Source organism: Leuresthes tenuis, unplaced genomic scaffold (genome assembly GCF_036924035.1).
Source record: "Leuresthes tenuis unplaced genomic scaffold, fLeuTen1.0.hap1 SCAF_9, whole genome shotgun sequence".
Taxonomy (NCBI): domain Eukaryota; kingdom Metazoa; phylum Chordata; class Actinopteri; order Atheriniformes; family Atherinopsidae; genus Leuresthes; species Leuresthes tenuis.
This window is the reverse complement of record NW_027325363.1, coordinates 17,317,970-17,336,468: the sequence shown is the minus strand read 5'-3', so window position 1 is coordinate 17,336,468 and position 18,499 is coordinate 17,317,970. Positions and strand designations below refer to the sequence as shown.

At 42.7% G+C, this 18,499-nt stretch overlaps 1 protein-coding gene across 3 annotated transcripts in view; it reads left to right on the top strand.

Moving 5' to 3' along the window:
* Window positions 1-18,499, top strand: part of dync2h1 (dynein cytoplasmic 2 heavy chain 1) — a 96,168-nt gene that overhangs the window by 40,558 nt on the left and 37,111 nt on the right. For all 3 annotated transcript variants that reach the window (XM_072392596.1, XM_072392597.1, XM_072392595.1), the window contains exons 67-75: window positions 706-847; window positions 1,178-1,287; window positions 4,042-4,140; window positions 4,749-4,872; window positions 6,896-7,059; window positions 7,324-7,443; window positions 8,775-8,909; window positions 10,422-10,565; window positions 13,898-13,987. In XM_072392596.1, coding sequence (XP_072248697.1) covers window positions 706-847; window positions 1,178-1,287; window positions 4,042-4,140; window positions 4,749-4,872; window positions 6,896-7,059; window positions 7,324-7,443; window positions 8,775-8,909; window positions 10,422-10,565; window positions 13,898-13,987 — 1,128 coding nt within the window. The remainder of the gene's footprint in view (window positions 1-705; window positions 848-1,177; window positions 1,288-4,041; window positions 4,141-4,748; window positions 4,873-6,895; window positions 7,060-7,323; window positions 7,444-8,774; window positions 8,910-10,421; window positions 10,566-13,897; window positions 13,988-18,499) is intronic.

Below are 18,499 nucleotides of genomic sequence, written 5' to 3'. Positions count from 1 at the left end.
AGAGGGATGGATCCTGCTGCCGTGGGTCCCCTCTGGCTGTTTTTACTCCTCTCTACAGCATCTGTCTGCGCCTTAATTAAAACACTCAATCTCACGCTGACACACTCACTTGCGCACACACACCCTCAACTCTCACGGTCTCGCTCAAGGCCTGCACCACAGAGCCAGTTTACTCTCCACTCACGTATTTCCATACCATACGCACATACACACATCCACAGACGCTCTTTTCGCATCCACAACAGTAGCTGCAGTTCACTATATGTTGCTGCCTCGAAGCGATTTAGTTCTCTTAAAGGAAATGAGGAGGGGATGAGGACAGGTGTGCAGAGTCACAGAGTTTGGGGTGAGGGGTGACTGCGTTCTTTTCAGTGTTAATACAGCAGACAAGAGATTACAAAGTCCTGTAAACCTGCGGCTTCAGAGAAGTGTTCGTGTAAGGGCCTTAAGTCTTAACCATCAAGGCTAACGTGAAGTTATTCATCAAAGACACGCGTGTGCATTTGTTATCTCCTGACATGCCGCTGAAGTGCCTCAGTGGAATACCGATCAGCCCTGAACTCCTGCAGTAATGTCTGTACGATCGGCTCACACGTTTGTGTTGTCATTTAACATTCTTGCTTTCGTCTCCCTCCTCTTTGGTCCGCGCCTTCCCCCCTCGTTTCACCCGCTTGTGCGTCTGCTACCGTCCTGTTTCTTTTTCAGATGTCTGAGATTAAGAATGAGTTGGAAACGCTCCCCCTCAGGGCTCTGCTCGCCGCGGCCTTCATCACCTACCTGTCCGCTGCGTCTGAAGACCGTAGAAGACTCTGTCTGGAGACATGGATGGCCCAATCTGGACTACAAAGTAAACACAGCAGTACCGCTTTTTGACACGCTAGCATATGCGGACTTCTGCGCTCAATAGCCTACGCACACACCTCTACCCACACACAACCCCACGCACTCAGCTGTTGCACATTGTAAATGCACTTCTAAGCTCGGTGTCTATTGACAGTGAGGGCTCTTTGAATCATTATCAAAGGGAGCTTTTGATAAAGCTGGTTTGTTATGATTATTTAGATACTCTGTAGATGTTATGTGGGTCAGGAATTTGGCTGAATTGGAATGTGACACGACGGTCACACACTGTCATTTTAATAATTAAAGCCACAATATGTTTGTTTGTTTGTTTCAGAGTTTGACCTGCGTTCGTTTTTGTGTTCGGAGAGTGAACAGCTGATCTGGAAGAGTCAAGGGCTGCCATCGGATGACCTCTCCATGGAGAATGCACTGGTTATACTTCAGGTTAGACTTTTTGTCATACATCGATCTGCCGCAACAGGGGAAGTGGGTTCCTGTCGAGGGGTGGGATATATTAGGCAGAAGGGGAATTGTCAGTTTGATTGATGTTGTGGAATCAAAAATGAAAACTGGGCAAATAATAAGGACCTGAGTGTTGTTGAGATCTTTGAAAACATTTTGTAAGGAACTTTTTGATTAGTTTCTACCCAAAGTGGACAGAAAAAAAACCCCTAAGAATAAGACCCTAACCCTAACAGAAGCAAAACTGAAAACAGGACTGTCATTAACTCAACTAATATTTAAAGGCAAAGCAAAGGCTGAGAAAAAAGGTGGGAGATGAGACCAACCCACCGCCCCTCTGGCTTTATATCGGAGATACAAGTGTATCCAGCCAATTACTCGAGAGAAGGCAAGACAGAAGAAGTTAGTCACAGGAAAGTCACATTAACAATAGTCTGACGAAGAGCTGCATGTTAAGAGTTGCTGAAAACATTAATCCTGGACATGAAAAAAAGGTGGGAGGGCAACAGTTCTCGCCGCTTGTTGGCACCACATAAGCACAAACCATGCGGTGTCCATGCTGTCTGCCGCCAAAAGTGCTTATAATGGTTTAGTGTTACAACTGAGCCTTTGGGCAAGGATGGAGGGAGGCCCGATGTGATGAATCGCATTTTCTGTTCAAGATGTGCTGCAGAAGTCATGCACCCCGACACGGCCACTGTGCTGCTGAACGGCCGTGGTCTTTTTCAGCAGGATAATGCCCCCTGCCTCTGTTCAGGCATGGTTCGAGGAATGTGACAAATTGTTCAGGTTTTTGACAAGTCTTATCCACGGAGGCTCTACCGTGTAACTACCAGGACTTAAAGGATGTGTTGGAGCCTTACGCTACAGCACATCAGACTTATAGAGTCCATGAAGGTACTTAACAGTTTTTAAGTATGTCGTTTTCAGTGTTGTGGCTCATTGGTTTGTCTTTATGTTGTACATTGCATACACTTTTTTTTTTTTTTAAAGCACAAAACAATCTCCACATTACTTATTGTGCAAAGAATTCTGCCCTTCTTGCCATTCACCTGTCCTCCATTTGCTTGTACTGTGTTTGTGTGTGTTTCTACCATTGCTGCCCTCAGATCAATGCATTAAAGATACAGGTAAGAAGTTGTTCCGTCATTCCCCCTCATAGCCCACTCTTAGTTCCTTTTAGCTGTTTGTTTTTGTCTTTCTCTGTCTGTTCATGTCATTTGTAGCTGTTGGGGGTAGGAGCAGAGGCTTGTTCCCATGCCAGCTTCCATTATCTTGTTTTGCTTGAGTTTACATGGACACCATCAGCTGAAAGAGTTACATGCAGATCCTGTGATGAAGTATTGGGGCTCTTTTGGCATCAACTTCTTTCCTCTAGAATTAGATGAGGCAGGCAGTTTTGACCAAACTGGAAGTTGCATGACATCTTCACCATGTTTAGATATTCTAGCTGTTATGAGTTTGACGGTTTGATCAATCACGGTGTGATTGTCACGGGGTGCAGGAGGGGGGTGGTCGTCCCCTTGGAATTATCCGCGACCACCTAGTAACCACCCCTCTCCACCCGATTGTGGTTCTTTCTTTATTACTATGAGTGTGAGCGGTACTGACGAGCCACAGCTTCGATGCAATTAAAAACTACATTTATTAAAAACAACAATGTGCTTAAAAACAGCTGGGAGAATAAAAACACCATTAAAAACTTTACTAAAATTACAGTGGGTGTGCCACGACCACTGCCCCTGCCACTCCAGCCAATCCCGGCTCCTGGTTGGTCGGCTCCGCTGGTCCCCGGTGCTCCTCAGTGGTCCCAGCTACGGACGTGGACCTAAAAAACAAAGAACATGGGCGGCAGACAACTATGCGGACAGGAGGGTCACTCGCTCTCTCTAGAGTGGGCCTGACCCTACAGCTAGCAGTGCATTGTACATCAGGGACTCACAGCTTTCGGGCTACCAATGCACTGCTCCGGCGTCTCCGGCCAGCCCACAAGTCCCTCCTGCCGCCGCCGCCTCTCGCTTGTCCACGTCCGCGCCGACCAACCGCTCCTGTCGTGTCTCTTTTTGCCCACGTTTGTTCTTGCTACCTTGCCTCCTTAAAACAATCTAGGCGCCAGTCCCAGCACCTGATTGGCTGGCGCCACAGTTGGCGACTGTGGCGCCAGCCAATCAGGTGGATCCACTTACTTGTTAACAAAACAATACATGCAAGAATGCAAATCATAATTAACACAATTATAACAAAAACACAACATATAAATAAACATGCAACTTAAACATAACCAAAACATAACAAGTAAGTGGATCACACTCCTGACATGATTTCTTGATTGATATCATTTCTTTTTGTATTATCCGCTTTATGAAAATGGCAAAAATGATACCTTACTTGTTTTGATGGCCATTGTCTCAAAGAGTATCAAATGTTTGCTTGTCACCTACGAAAAGGTGAGGAAATGTTAAGAGAGTGTACGGGGACAGACAACTAAAAATGTTTTGGACAGAGGAGCCTTGAGCAAGAGACCATGAAATAGAAGAACAGCCAGTCGACAGCTGGGTAGTGGACTGCGTGCCTTTCCCTGGGATTGGAGTGATGGTGTTCAATAAGCACAACAGCACTGTGACAAGACCGAACTACATGCATACACGCTCGCTTATCCTTTTTCTCGGTAATTTAGCTTCTTTCTTCGTAAAAACAGCATAACCTGAAATTGAGGGTTTTCTCATTGTTCTGTAGAGTGTCGCCTGTCCATTCCTGATCGATCCATCGTCCCGAGCTACAGAGTGGTTATGCACACATCTCCGAGAGCATAGACTAGAGGTGATCAACCAGCAGGTAAACACTCTCACACACACACACACACACCTCTTTTTCATACCCATTCACATATTGAATATATTCCCTTCAATTTATTAACTCTCAACCTAAACGTATCTAATGTCTGAACATTTCCTTAAAGTGATTTGGTAAATATCACCTTTGATCTTTTACTTCTCATCTCACGGCTCTAAGTCCACTCACTGGTCCACTATTATACCATTTATCAAGTGTTTAAGCTACTTTCATCTTCACTTTGAGCTGCTCCAGGTGTTGATTGTAACAGATGATTATTCTAATTCCATTAATCGTTATTTAACTGGACTGATCTGCACTGCACTGACTTACTTAGTCATTAACAATGACTAAGTAATGTCAATTTACCGTCAATATTTACATTGATGAGGCAGTCATTTTGTTTGAGCTTTCACTGAACCCATTCATTCATGTTAACTACTCTGGCCACCTGCTAGAGAGTAAGTCTGGGCCCTGGACATGAAACATTTTCAGTTTTTCTGCTTTTATTCACGATGTGTAGTGAAGAAGTATTGCATAGCATGGATTGCAGTAAGGTGCTGATCACTGAAAAGAGATCACATATGTTTCCGTGTTCCCGCTCTTTGTAGGATAGCAACTTCATAACATCCCTGGAGCTCGCTGTCAGATTTGGAAAAACCCTCATCATCCAGGAGATGGACGGTGTTGAACCTGTGCTCTACCCACTGCTGAGGAGGGATCTCATAGCACAGGGTACTCGCGCAAACTCACAAGCACAAACACAGATAACACACGTATTTTCCTTTACTGTGTGCACTATGAAGGAAATCCAGACTTTTGTCATGTTTAGTTTTTTTTTTTTAAACTAAAAAAAATAAATAAAAAGGTAGTAAAAATGCATTATCATCGTTATTTTTATTGTGATTATTAAAACGTCTTCTGAAAAGCAAAGTCCTCCCTCTTTCAGTTCTAAAGTTTACACATCAAAACAACAAAAATCCTCTTGTCCAGGTCTTAGAATTCGGTAAAGACAACCTCAGATGAAAAAGGTGTCATTTTTGCCCAAATCTCAGCCTGAGTGCAGACGCAGTCTGTGAAAAACTAGGTACACCCTGTGATTCAGGAGCTTGTTGAACCACATTTAAAAGCAGTCGTTTTCTGCACGACGTCGTCAGTCTCTCATGTTATTGTGGAGAGATTTTGGCCCACTATTTTTTACAGTGTTGCTTCAGTTGGTTAAGGTTCTTTCACCTATGCCCATCTTTCTTGAGATTCTACCACAGAACTTTAATCTGGTTGAGATCTGGACACGGACCGAGCCACTGCAACACCATGATTCGTTTCCTTTTTCAGGCATTCGGTTGTGGATTTGCTGCTGATGTTGGACGACCCAGTGGCCTCTTGTTTGACAGGAGAACATGTTTTATATAGAGAGAAGTTCATGCTCAATTCAATGTCCCCAGTTTGTGTGGCAGCAAAACAAGCCCAAATCATCCCCCCTCCTCCACCGTGCTTAACAGTTGGTATGAGGCGTTTGTGCTGATATGTTGAATTTGGTTTTCACCAAAGGTGCTGCTGTACATTTGTTTCTTCAAATGCAACTTTGAAAACCAAGGCCACGCTGCCACCATCATTTCATAGAGAAGAGTTCTCCTAGCAACTCTACCCAACAAGCCGTATTTGTTCAGTCTTCTCTAATTTTACTGTCATGAACTTTAACATTCGCTCACTGAAGAGGCAGAGATATAGCTCTTGAGTACTGCACTTCCTGTTTTTTTCTTCTTCATTGTGTATGAGTTTTTTGCATAGAAATAGATTCAAAACAGCAGAAATAGGGACAAAAGCATGTCTGGGAAATATATCAGGTATATGGAACGCGTCAGCCAACGGGTTATGAGGAGGATTTTCTAAGAATTAAAGGGGATGTTGTGGGGAAGCATGAGGCTGGATTCAACAAAGAAAAACAGAGAAGTGGCGAGAACTAATAATTGTTGAAAATGTCATGAGGTGCGTTACATTACCAGTGCCACCATGTAATGTGTTTTCTGTGGTGCTAAAAAGGTAGTTCCCCTATGTGTGAGTTTTCATCATTTAAAAAGTAGTACATGGTTGGAGCTCATTTTCTCCACTTCCCCTGGGGCACTTGTGGTCATTGTTCCTTTAAGAGAGAAAGAGCAAAAGCCAACTCTGGAATCCAAAATGTCATCCCTTAGCGCCGCCACGTGTGGTTCTCCACAAGTTCATGACTGTTGTGCACGCAGTGCAGACCCCAGACATGGGGCTGTCAGTCGAAGTATTGTTTCTTTTGCTGCCCAATATAACTGCAAAGGACACATGCAAAACTAAGTGTTGTACTTCCGTAAGGCTCTTGAAACTTCTGATGTAACCAGTGATATTTTATAGCCTTGATTTAGATAATTACACACTAACCGCACTCGTATTAACAGAGGTTGGAAACATACCTGGGAAAATGAGGATGATTCATAAGGCTCTGAGTCACCCAGGGAGAGGCGGTTGTCAATTTGAAGCTGAATTGGAAAGAGTGGGGGCAGAGGAACTATATAAAAGGGCAAGGTAGCCACTTAAAAATGATGTTGGGCAAGACGGAGAGAAAAAAAGGTGAGACGAAGGGAGTACTGCACAGCAGACTTCTAGAAGACAAAAAGTGGAGAGCAAAATGATAAAACCCAAGGTTAGATTTTTTTCGAAGTTAAAAATCTGAATGGAACAGTATCTGTTGTTAAGCGCTTTGATATGTGCACTCACACACCTGCAGGTCCAAGATATGTGGTCCAGATAGGAGACAAGGTTATTGATTTCAACGAGAACTTCCGTCTGTTCCTTGCAACGCGGAATCCCAGTCCCTTCATCCCTCCTGATGCTGCCTCTGTGGTCACGGAGGTCAACTTCACAACCACCAGGGCAGGCTTGCGCGGACAGGTACCCCAGCTGACCCTAACGCGATCTAATCTGGCAGTCAAGCCCATGGTTAATGTGTGTGTGTGGGGGGGTTTGCTGACTGACTGAATGTGCTGCAGATTTTCTTTATTTCAGCTGGCAGATTAACTTGATATGACTAGCACCAAGTGAACGTGTAGAGCTATGTATATGTACTTGATGTTTTAGTCATGCTGCATTTGTTTCTGAACTCTCACTTTTATCATCACTTGTCTGTTTGTTTGCGTCCGTGCGTCTGTTTATCAGCTGCTAGCCTTGACCATCCAGCAGGAGAAGCCAGAATTGGAGACTGAGAAAACAAGACTACTGCAACAAGAAGAGGATAAGAAGATACAGTTGGCTCAGTTGGAAGAATCTCTCTTAGAGGTACACTTGCCAAGACACACAAGACGCATGCCATACATGTTTGGCTGCATCATATGTGGGTAAACTATGCAAAGCATAATTATGAGACAAAGTTTAGATAAGTTGTTGTGAGATTTCCCTCTCTCCCAGCTCGGAATGCTTAGCTTCCACTGCGGCGCACGCTCTGTGTTGTTGCTAACTCCCTCTGGCTAGCCTGACGAGGGTGCAGTAGAAAGAATAAGACAGAGAAAAAAGAAGAAAGAAGACAGAGCGCACTGACCGAGCAGGAGCAGTTGCAAATGCCATGACCAGTTTCCCTGCAAAACGTATCTGATGGAGCAGTCCGCCACAGCCAGAAGCACCACTGCTCATTATTGATCCCACGTCTCTGCGGTGTACTTTTTGTCCTGCGCCACCCATTCACCTTGATCAGTGGGTTGCCTCAGGGGGCTTTAATGACTGTTGTTTGCTTTACTTCAGCTCTGTTTAGTTCCATTAGTTTGTTTAAATTTGCATTTCAAATACTCAAAAATAATTGAATAATGTTTTAGCAGAGTAAAGCTAATGAATCAGTGATCATAATTTGCCTACAATTTTACATCTACGTGGATTCAAGAAACCCCAAGCTTGAAATTTAGGCTTTAGTGATGCAATTCAATTTAGTAGTTTTGCAAGGAAAACACCTGGTAATTAAAGTGACGGCAAGTGATGGATAGAGCCATAAATATATGTCAAGCTTTCTTTGTTCGCTTTAAATTTGAATAATTTAGGTATATGGTAAAGAGAATATGGAGGCCAAACATCAGATTGTTACTGCCCATATGAATAATATAGATATACACATAGACATTCAATATAAGAATGTTTTTGTTTTTTTTGTGCAGTCTTTGGAAAATTTGGACATATACACATACAGACACCCACCCACACACACATAGATAATGCCAAGAGCTGGATGTCGGTGCTTCAGTGGTACTAGACATGTAATTATTCTTGAATCGTAGGAGCATATTCAACTTGACATTTCCATGCTCCACTGGCTTCTCATCTATTTTACTTGAATTTATTCGAATACATTTTATCACTTGGTTTCAGAGAACAGACTCCACAGGACTGAGTGCGAGAGTCGTGGCACCCAATGAACGCCGATTTAGAATGAATTATACATGCATCCCATCAGGCGATTACAGTACAAACAACGTCTCTATCTCTTGCAACTTTGATCAGATCACAGACATCAGCCGAATGACAGAAACATGGCAACATATATTCTCTTCCATTATGTGACTCCCTCATCCCTCTTTTCTCCTCCATTCTTACAATCTGTCTGTCTGTCTTTTTCTCTGTGTCAGACTTTGGCTACAGCTCAAGGTAATATACTTGAGAACAGGGAGCTTATAGACAGCCTAAACCAGACCAAGGCAAGCAGTGCCCTGATCCAGGAGTCACTGGTGGAATCCCACAGGCTGCAAGCATCCTTGGACCAGGTACTGTATGTCAGCCATGCATTCAAGAAATCACACACACACACTAGCACACTAAATATATGACAATGCCATGAAAAACAGGAAGTCAGTTTCTTATTTGTCTAAATGCTGCATGCACTCAACTGTACTTTGTTGCAATTTTCATGCTTATTCTGCTGTACATGTGCTTAATAAGGATCTTGAATACAGAAAAAAAAGTCAATATGTCTGATTGAGGCAGATTGTGCAGCCTACACATTTCCTGACATTCTGACATCGAGGCTCTGAAACAGACAGCAGCAACTTGTGGATAAACAGAGATTAGTTTGATGTATTTTTATCTTTTTTTAAAACAGCTGGCAACTCACCCCCCCCCCCCCCCCCCCCCGTCCCGCTCCGGGGGCTGACATCTGCATTCAAATCAAACATTATAAACTAGACTAATTATCCCAGAAAGTTGTAATTATCTGAAACTGTGGTTCATCGCGGCATGTGTGTCGAGTCTAATGCCGTCCTTTAACGCTGCCACAGTCACTTTACCTTTTAGAAGGTTTTGGAAGGTAATTGCAGGACTTAACAAGTTTAACGAACCTGACTGAACACACTACTTTTCCTATACAAAAAGGACATTATTTTACCATAATTACACAACATACTGCTTCGTTTATATGTGAAATCTCTGTTGAAATGTAAAACGGAACAGATTGGTTTACTCATAGTGCGACAGAATAACCTGTAATGGCTGAAATTCCAAAGTCAATTGATACTGAACAGTGGACCACTGCAGTGTGGCAGCCAAACTGCATCAGCATGCGTGGAAGTAGTACGATAGGTTTAGTTAGGCTTTTTGACTCATAACAGCTGTTATACTCATTATTTATAAAAGGGAGAGGATTCAGAGCAAGCACAGGAGAGAGACTCTGCTGAGGGAGGAACATTACAAAAAACAGATGACAGAGGTACAGACAGACACAACCAGTGGATGTAAGAACCATCCCTCTTTCTTTAATTTTGATTGACAGTGGAGATTTTAAGCAGTAATATGCTATTGTGCACAGTTTCCTAGTGTTTGAGTAGCTTACAGAAACACAAGCTTGCATCCTCTCACTGCACGAAATGCTGCAAAGCTCAGACAGCAAAGGTTGAGAGGCATGGGCTTGTTGAGCTGCATTACAAGATCATCCTCTAGGGCGCAGTGTTACACCAGAACTGATGATGTGCTCTTTCTCTCAGTTGTTTCTATTTATTCATTATCTCTCTCCTGTTTCTTTCTCTCATGCACCTCCTGTCTTTTTTCTCACACTTCCTGTCCCATCACACCTCATGGTGTCTACCCTCCTTCCTTCCTTCTTCTGTACTACTTCTCTGCATATCATCCCCACATCAATCCCCCTATCTGTCGTCCGTCTGTTGTGTTTTATGTAACTCTCAACATATGCGGTTCTTTTTCTGCTTACCCTCTTCTTTCTCTGTCATGTTTTTTTTTTTTTCCCCCCTCTCTTTCTCTTTTTTTTTTTTTCTTTGTAATTCCAGGAGCGGGATGCCTACCTGCCCCTAGCAGAAAGTGCGAGCAAGATGTATTTTGTCATCACAGACCTGTCAAAGATCAACAACATGTACCGCTTCAGCCTGGCTTCTTTTCTGCGCATCTTCCAAAGAGCTCTTCAGGCCAAGAAGGTAACTGGATGCCACAGAAATCAGCTCCGATACCTCTTCTTCTTCTTTTTCTTTTTTTTAAAAACTGCTCAACAGCGTTTAACACTCATTCTCCTCATAAAAGTATCCAAAAAAAAAAAAAAAACAAAGATCAACTCCACTAGCTCTAGCTCTAGGCTTTGTTTTCAGGTGATACTAGCTAAATTGACGGCTTTTGGTGCAACCTGTCACTGGTGCGTGTGCAGCTAGGGAGCTGGAAAGCGGTGCTCGTCCTCGTTTGTTTGGCAGAGGCAAGAGCCTAAACGGAGATGACAGGGCAGTTAACTGTACCAACCGCTAAAAAAGACATACGGAAATTGTTCAATATCCTGAGAGGATCACGGTCCTATGCCAAGAGCAGAAGAAGATTGGGGATCTAGGCCAGTGAAATACCCGCTTCACATTGCAAAATGCAAATCTCTGGCCGCGTGTCCAGAGACTTTATTTCCTTTAGCTCCACAGAAAACAGAATTCTGTGCATATCAGGATCTGTATGCTCGCAGATTTTCCTTTGTGTAAACACCTGACGTCTCAGTGAGTTCCTGTGGAAATGTGACGTAAGACGCACTGTGGGACTACTGATATAAATGATCCTGTGTTGTACTGACAAAAATATGTGCGATTGGGTGACAGAAATTACACAAAAATGTATGATTCTGTTAAATGACAGTAATAAGCCTTTGTCAGAATGGTGGTTTTCTGGCCATAGGGTGAAATAAATCTACGGATCCTATATTCAGCCATTGGTGGACTGACTATGAGCTTCAAGTGATTTATCATTTTTTAACTGCTTGTATGTGTAAGCACTCAATTCACATTTGTGACTGTAAAACACATCTGGAAAGGCTCCGTGCGATAACCTTGTGCAACTTCTGCTTCTAAAGAATCTTCAACTTGGTCTTCATCCAGTCAGCTTCCAGTCAGCTTTCTTTTTCTTTTTTTCTGTGTCTCTCAAGTCTCTTTTTCTTTCTCGCCTACAAGATCTGCAACAGTCAATCTGCTGTTGATCTGTGTTTGTTGTGGTTGTGTGCTGAACAGATGTGTCATAAGACAGGGTGAACACTGCCCAGAATGCAATGTACCGTGGCGTCATTGCCCATTCTCTATGTCAGGCTATGCAGATATTGTCAGGATCCAGTCATTCCTCAGCAGATCACTGGAATCAGTGCCGACGACTCTGCCTGAAGCCTTTAACCGTATCTATCAGATATTCTACTGCACGTCGACAGAAAGAGTCATTTTTGTTGGAAGTTTTAAGTTGTAGAGAGTATTTTTTACTTTTTGGGCCCAGCGAATCTAGAATTAACAGCAAGCTTCTAATATTGTTGAGTGAGGAGAGCAAAACCACATAACCAAGTCAGATCACTCAGAAATATCGTTAGCTTATATTTTCCTATTAGCTTAGAAGTTTTTTTTTTTTTTTTTGTTAAAACTGGGCAGAGTAAGAATTAGTAAACTGTGAAAACCTGTTTTGTGAGGAAGTTTCTTGCAGTCTCATGACTGACCGCTGCGGTTTTCTCCCCCTGGGTGTCGGGATGTTGGTGAGCAAGAAACCCAGCTAATGCTAATGAAGGAGGGTTATATCTGGCTGATTGGCTTCAGATGGTTTCAGTTGCAATAGGCCACGCTGGGTTTATCGTTAATACTGCATAAAAACAGCTTCGTGTGAAGGTTCAGCATTGTGGGAAATGCGTTTACACATTACCTCGCTGAGAGATCTCTGTGCTCAGAAGAAAGAAAGGAGGCAGGGGAAGTTGCTAGCATTCCTCTGTCAAACAGTAACAAAAAAAAAAAAGAACTTCTAAAACTCACTGATTAATATGTTACATCCCATTAGCTTTTTTTGTGGCTCTCCCTTGTTACCAGGCAACATAGTCCGCCAGTGCAGCACCCCAATCGTTTACTTTTCTATGTATTCCTCCGAACTTCAGGCCGTTGCTTATAACATCTGTGGACTTTGGGATGGAACCGGGTCACAGATCACATGTAATTTTAATGAAATAGCGAAATATTGCACGTCTCTTGCTAGGGTTGGCTCGAGAAAAAGAAAATCCCTTTTCAGTGCGAGGTTATACATTTGCTTGGACAGATGGCAGTAAACCATAGGTGTTATTTCTTGCTGCTGAGGATTTACCCTTGGGGTTGTTGTATTCTTGATAAACTGAGCTTAATTCTATTTCCTCAGTCATACCTTTTTGAGGTGTATTTAATTAGAGACCATCTTGATTTCTAACCAGCTATTCCTTCTATTTTCTTTATCCAATTTATCCCAGTGTGACATGTACAGCTGGAGAGCGCCACAGACTGTCACGCTGCTGTTCTCCATCTGAGTCCTGAACACTGTCTGATAACCAGAGTACACACACACACACACACACACACACACACACACACACACACACACACACACAGGAAAACTGACAGTGAGTTGTGAGACTAAACGCTGATGCCGCCAAATCCTGTGTGGGCTGTCAGAGCCACTGCTGTCATCCAAGAGTGTCACCTGACGGCAGCAGCTTGTCGCCGCCGTTGCATGTTTCCGTGTACGTGTACGAAGTTAGGCTTTCGGACACAGTCAGCGACTGTGCTCGTGGGCTCTGCCTCCCTTTGTCTCATTCGGTTGTTTGTTGTATTGAATGGGCAAGTTTAATTTGCCATGTGCTGCAGATGGTTCCTGAGATCTGGAGAGAGGACTTTTACCCTCTCATGGCTGACCTAACACACTCCTGTTTGCTTGTACATGCAGATTCACATCACCACAACACACTCGCATACATAGAAAGCACACTTGCTGTGCAGTGCCTGCTCATTCGCTGTATTCAAAAAGCGCCAACATGTACTCACAGAGTACCACACACACACTGCAGCACAGAAGACATTTCTGGAAGACATTGGGAGCTAGTTTAAAAGTCCCAGCTGTGTCTTCTCGCATATTATACAGTTTTTTTTTTTTTCTCCTGTCCAACTCCATATAGTCTGATGCCTTCGTGGTAATTTTTCCATCAGAGGGAAGAAGAGTGAAACTATGTGGTAAAAGACGAAGGATTGCTGAATGCCTTTGTGTCTGTTGAACAAGCATGAGACATCAAAGCTACCCTCATGTGACAGAAGCAGAGGACACATTTATCCAGTGCGTGCTCAGCTTTAGGACACGTTTAGCTAGAGAAAAAGCATTACCTTATAAAAAAAAAAAGAAGACATCCAGCTCAATAAACCTCCCGAATCTCTTCAATGTTCTTATCTAACATAATTTTGCCCAATTCAAAGGCCGATACTATACTTTAACTGACTTATTGTATTTGTGTGCATTTCAGGAAGAAGATAATACAGAAGCCAGGATTGCTGCTTTGCAGGCCAACTTGAAGAATATGGTGTATGAATACGTCTGTCGGTCGCTTTTCAAGGTATTATACAAACCAAAGACACAGAAAAACAGCCAATGTGGATTTGGAATCTCCAGAAATTCCTATCATTGCTCCGGTGATATGTTCAGGGAATGAGTGCGTAGTGACAGCAATTGTGGCATTCTTGTTGTTGAGCAAGAATGCCACAATTGCCCCCCCCCTTCATTCACAGGATGTGTTGTTTGCAATACAAAAATTGTCTGTAAACACACACCCTCCACGAGCCAAATAAATATCTGTTTTCTCTACCCACACCGACAGAAACCTTCCTTTGCTGAGATACTTTCAAAAAATTGTTTATTCCAAACTGACACATGGATTGGATAAATAAAGCACAACAGTGTTTATACCATACGACCGTCACAATTTACTGTGTGGTCTTCCAGTAGATCAAGATGCAATTTTGGTAAATGAGACACTAAAACTCAGTGTGGTGCTTCTGTTGTTAATGAGGCTGGTTGTTTTCACCTCCTGCAGATGCGCTGAAATCTGAATCAGTTTTATGTTGTAAAGCGTTCGTACGGCAGTATTTAAGCCAAAGACAACAGCAGATATCCATCACATAAATTTACTCACTCCTACTCTATGTTACCTCTGTGGCACACACACAAATGAAGTGTCAAATATTGAACACCAGAGCAATCATTGCATCGACCAGGCAGTAAATGTTAAACATAATTCCTTTGTTTGTGCGTCTGTGTGTGTTTGTGCATGTTTGGCAATGGGAATTTCAAGCAGTCAGAGTGCTAACCGCAGATCACAGAGCATATTTACTCAACAGCAACACCCCAACACGTGCATATGTGTAGACATCATCCCCAGTTATGAGCCGAGAGAAAGCCTCGGACAAGCGTATCGTGCTTCCATCAACACGGCTTATGTGCTTCGAAAGGGATAAGTTTGGAGAGCAGAGAGGTGGGAGAGCAGACTCCAATCAACCGATGAAGGTGGAGAACGAATGAGAGAGGACCTGAAATGAATGAGGCTCTATAGGAGGTAACAGAGCGAGGGAGTCTAAGAGGAGAGAGGGATGAGATTTAGACATGATGTCCATGTTTCTACAGAAAAATAACAGCACACCCATCGGTTATCTATGTTATTCATTCATTCTTTTTAATTATTTACAAAGACGTTGGAGTCAAACAGAAAAACGCAAAAATAAAGAGTGAGAAAAGTATCAGACGCGCCCAAAGACTTTCTCACAAAGAGGACATATTCGATTTTCAAGGTAGCTACAGACTTGGTGTGACCGATTTCAGTGGGCAAAGAGTTCCATAAGATGGTGGCTCGAATGGAAAAGGCTCAATCTCTCTTTGTAAAAAAAAAAAAACAGGGTTGTGATTGAGGAGTTAACAGGGCATCCGTGGATCTCAATTGTCGAGAGATGAGCAGTAAGATTTTAAGATTAATACAAAATCAGGGGCAATGTGTTTATGCCTTTTTGTCTTGGTAATGAGTCTAGCTTCAGCGTTTTGAATCGATTGGAGCTGAATGAGGGAGCCATGATGGATACCTGAGTGTCGTGATTTAGAGTAATCATGACAAAAATAAAGCATACAATAATCTTTGCAAGTCAGCAGTTGGAGAAAAAAAAAAGGGACTCGATTTTTGAGAACACGTTTGAGTTAAGGTTCAAAACTAAGGCCGGAATTGAATATGACACCTAGATTCTCAGCAGTTTGGGTGATATTATGTGACAGACTGCTGAGATCAGAACCAACAGGAATCAAACAGAAGAACCTTGATTTATGATTGAAATGAAGGGATTTAAAGTTAGAAACTCAAGCTGGAAGATTAGCGCGGTTGCTAGGATCTGTGGGTTTTATGGGCAGGTTCCCTCGGCATGAGTGTCATCAGCATAAAAATGGCATTTTATATTATGATCTTGAATAAGCTGGCCAAGAGTTGGCATTTAAACAGAGAATGGAAAAGGGCCAAGCATGAGCCCGGTGGTATTCCACAAGCCAACTGAGCCACTAAGGAGGTAAAGTTATTCAGAGTGAGCAAAAAGGTTCTGTTATAGGTTTTATTATACTCTGAATGCTTAATTCATTCCTTAATTCATGCAGGAGGATTTTGATCGACAGTATCAAAGCAGTAGGTCACTGATCACCTCAACAAGGTGCTCTAAAACCAGACTAGAAGCTGATAGAAACTTATCTAGCACATATTTTTCACATATGTGATGAACAGTGAAGAGATGACTTTCTCCTTGGATAGATTTGGATTAAAAGAAAAGAAAAAGAGGCAGTTTGGAGATTGTTGTGTAGTTGCTTAAAGATAAGGCGTCCAGAGTAAGTTGCTTTAGCAGCGGCTGAATAACAGCATGCTTGTACTGTTTGGAAAAGAACCAAAGGCCAGAGACATGTTAAAATGTTTTAAGATTACAGGGCTGACTGGGGAATACTTCTTTAAGCAGCCAAGTAGGAACATTATCTCGAATGCAAGACGAGGGGGTCATACAAGAGACTATACGCTCTGATTCTGAGAGAGAAATCTGTTGAAATCTGTTGATTTAACATGGAAAATGGACATTTTGCAGGAACGGAGCTTCAGATTTGTTGGCCTTCCGCTGACATTCAAATTTTGAGTCCTTTGAGGGAGTGTGATCATTGATCCAAGGGGAGTTATTTGAGTTTTATTTCTTGATCTTAAACGAAGAAAATTGGCCAAGGATGGGAAGACAAAGGATCGTGAAACAAATGTAACTGCACCTCTGGTCCGAGCGGTGCTCCAGTAGGATTTAAGGATGTTAAATTTAAAGGCATTTGCGATATTTACCCGCAGAGTCAGCACTGGAAATGCAAGCGCCTTTCTTAGTGCACGCTGTTAAAACAGACTGATCTTCTTCTACAGTCACTTGTGTTGTGGCAGGTATACCTATTCACGAGGTTCACCGCGTGTGTCAAGATGCAGATGTAAGTTTCTATACAGGCAGCGGTTTGAGTTGTCCCAGTGTCTATGACAGGTCCTTCCCTTTCAAAGTCTCAGCCTGAAAGTCATTTTCCCCGTCTTACTGACACTCTGACTTTCTGACTGACACATATGGGCACACACTGCGCGCGGAAACATAGTTTGATGGGTCTTGCCGTATGCTTGATTTCGTGTTCAGCTGTATTCGGCGTCGCTTCAGCAGACGGAAAGTAAGTCGGTGGCTTGGTTGAAATCATGCAGACTTTGGATGAAGAGACGAACCACGGCGAGGGTGTGAGAGAGGGCCTGGTTTTGTAGAGCTTTGGTCCAAATGTAACCTGAAGATTAACCTCGCTCATCTGGTCAGTGAAAGCACAGAATACATCAGGTGACAGCCAGAGATGTTTAATGTTTAGAAATACGTTGAACTACTTATTTGTCGCACAAGAAGAATGTATTTAATCTTCATTTATTTACCTTGCTAGGGGTGATTTGGCCGTCATGTCTAACCAAATGCCCAGTCGTCTACCACACAGAAGAATTAACAAGAAACTATGTTTAACAGAATTCTCAGCATTTAATAGTCTGCAGCTTTTATCACAGCTAAACATAGAGCTGTGACTGCTGGGAGGGAAAGGACTGAAATTGCTGCACCTGTACCTAAGATGTGAGAGACTCTGAAACCTATCATTTTCTTTGGAACAGGCTAAACTGGATGTTGTGAACGTGTTGGTGTGTGGGGGTGGAGATATTCGCTAACGGGTCGTGTCAGCGCCTCACTACTGAGATATCGTGGGTCCTGGGGTTGGGTGTTAAAGTTTCCTCCATGGCTTTTACTCACATTCATTGCATGCTTTCTCATTTGTTGTCCCAGTTTAACTAACCATTCGGTTAGCACATCTGAGTGACTGCAGTCATCACAGATGCCAAAGAAATGTCCTTAGATAGAAACAATCTCCCTTATCTATCTGATATAATACGAGCTACGAGTGTAAAGAGCCAAACTGATAAGACCAGTGTGGTCATTTAACTTTTTGTCACTTTACAAAACACACCACTGAGACATGTTACTTACTTGCATGCTTGTTCTAATGGTTGTCCCTGCTAGGCAGTTGTCAAGTGGATAAAATCCCATTTGAATGCATTTACACGAAGCGGTATGGCTGCATTCCATTCTGTTTGTTCTGTGGTATTGCAGCTCTGAGAGAATCAAATTGATTCCGTACCTAGAGGCTGGCAAGATGTTCATATTATGTAATTTGCGGGCCATTTATCCCACAGAGGTCAATTTAAAAACTCAGAAGTTTAAGAAAAGAATTCATCAACAGCGTTTACTGTTTCAGCTGAAATATCTTGCTTACTGTCTCTTGGTTTCTCTCTGTGTGGGAGTGGGATAAGCATCTTGATTAATAGCTGCCTCAGTTATCTCTATTCAAATTCCACCAGCAGATGTGAAAGACAGCGAGGCAGGCGCAGCAAGGGAGTGTTTAGGGATGATGCAGCAGCCTTAGCAATGTTCGAAGTCCCTGGGGATTTTTTTATTTTTTATTTTTTTTCGGTCCATTTCTAACAAACCTTTACAAATTCTGCAGAGAAGCT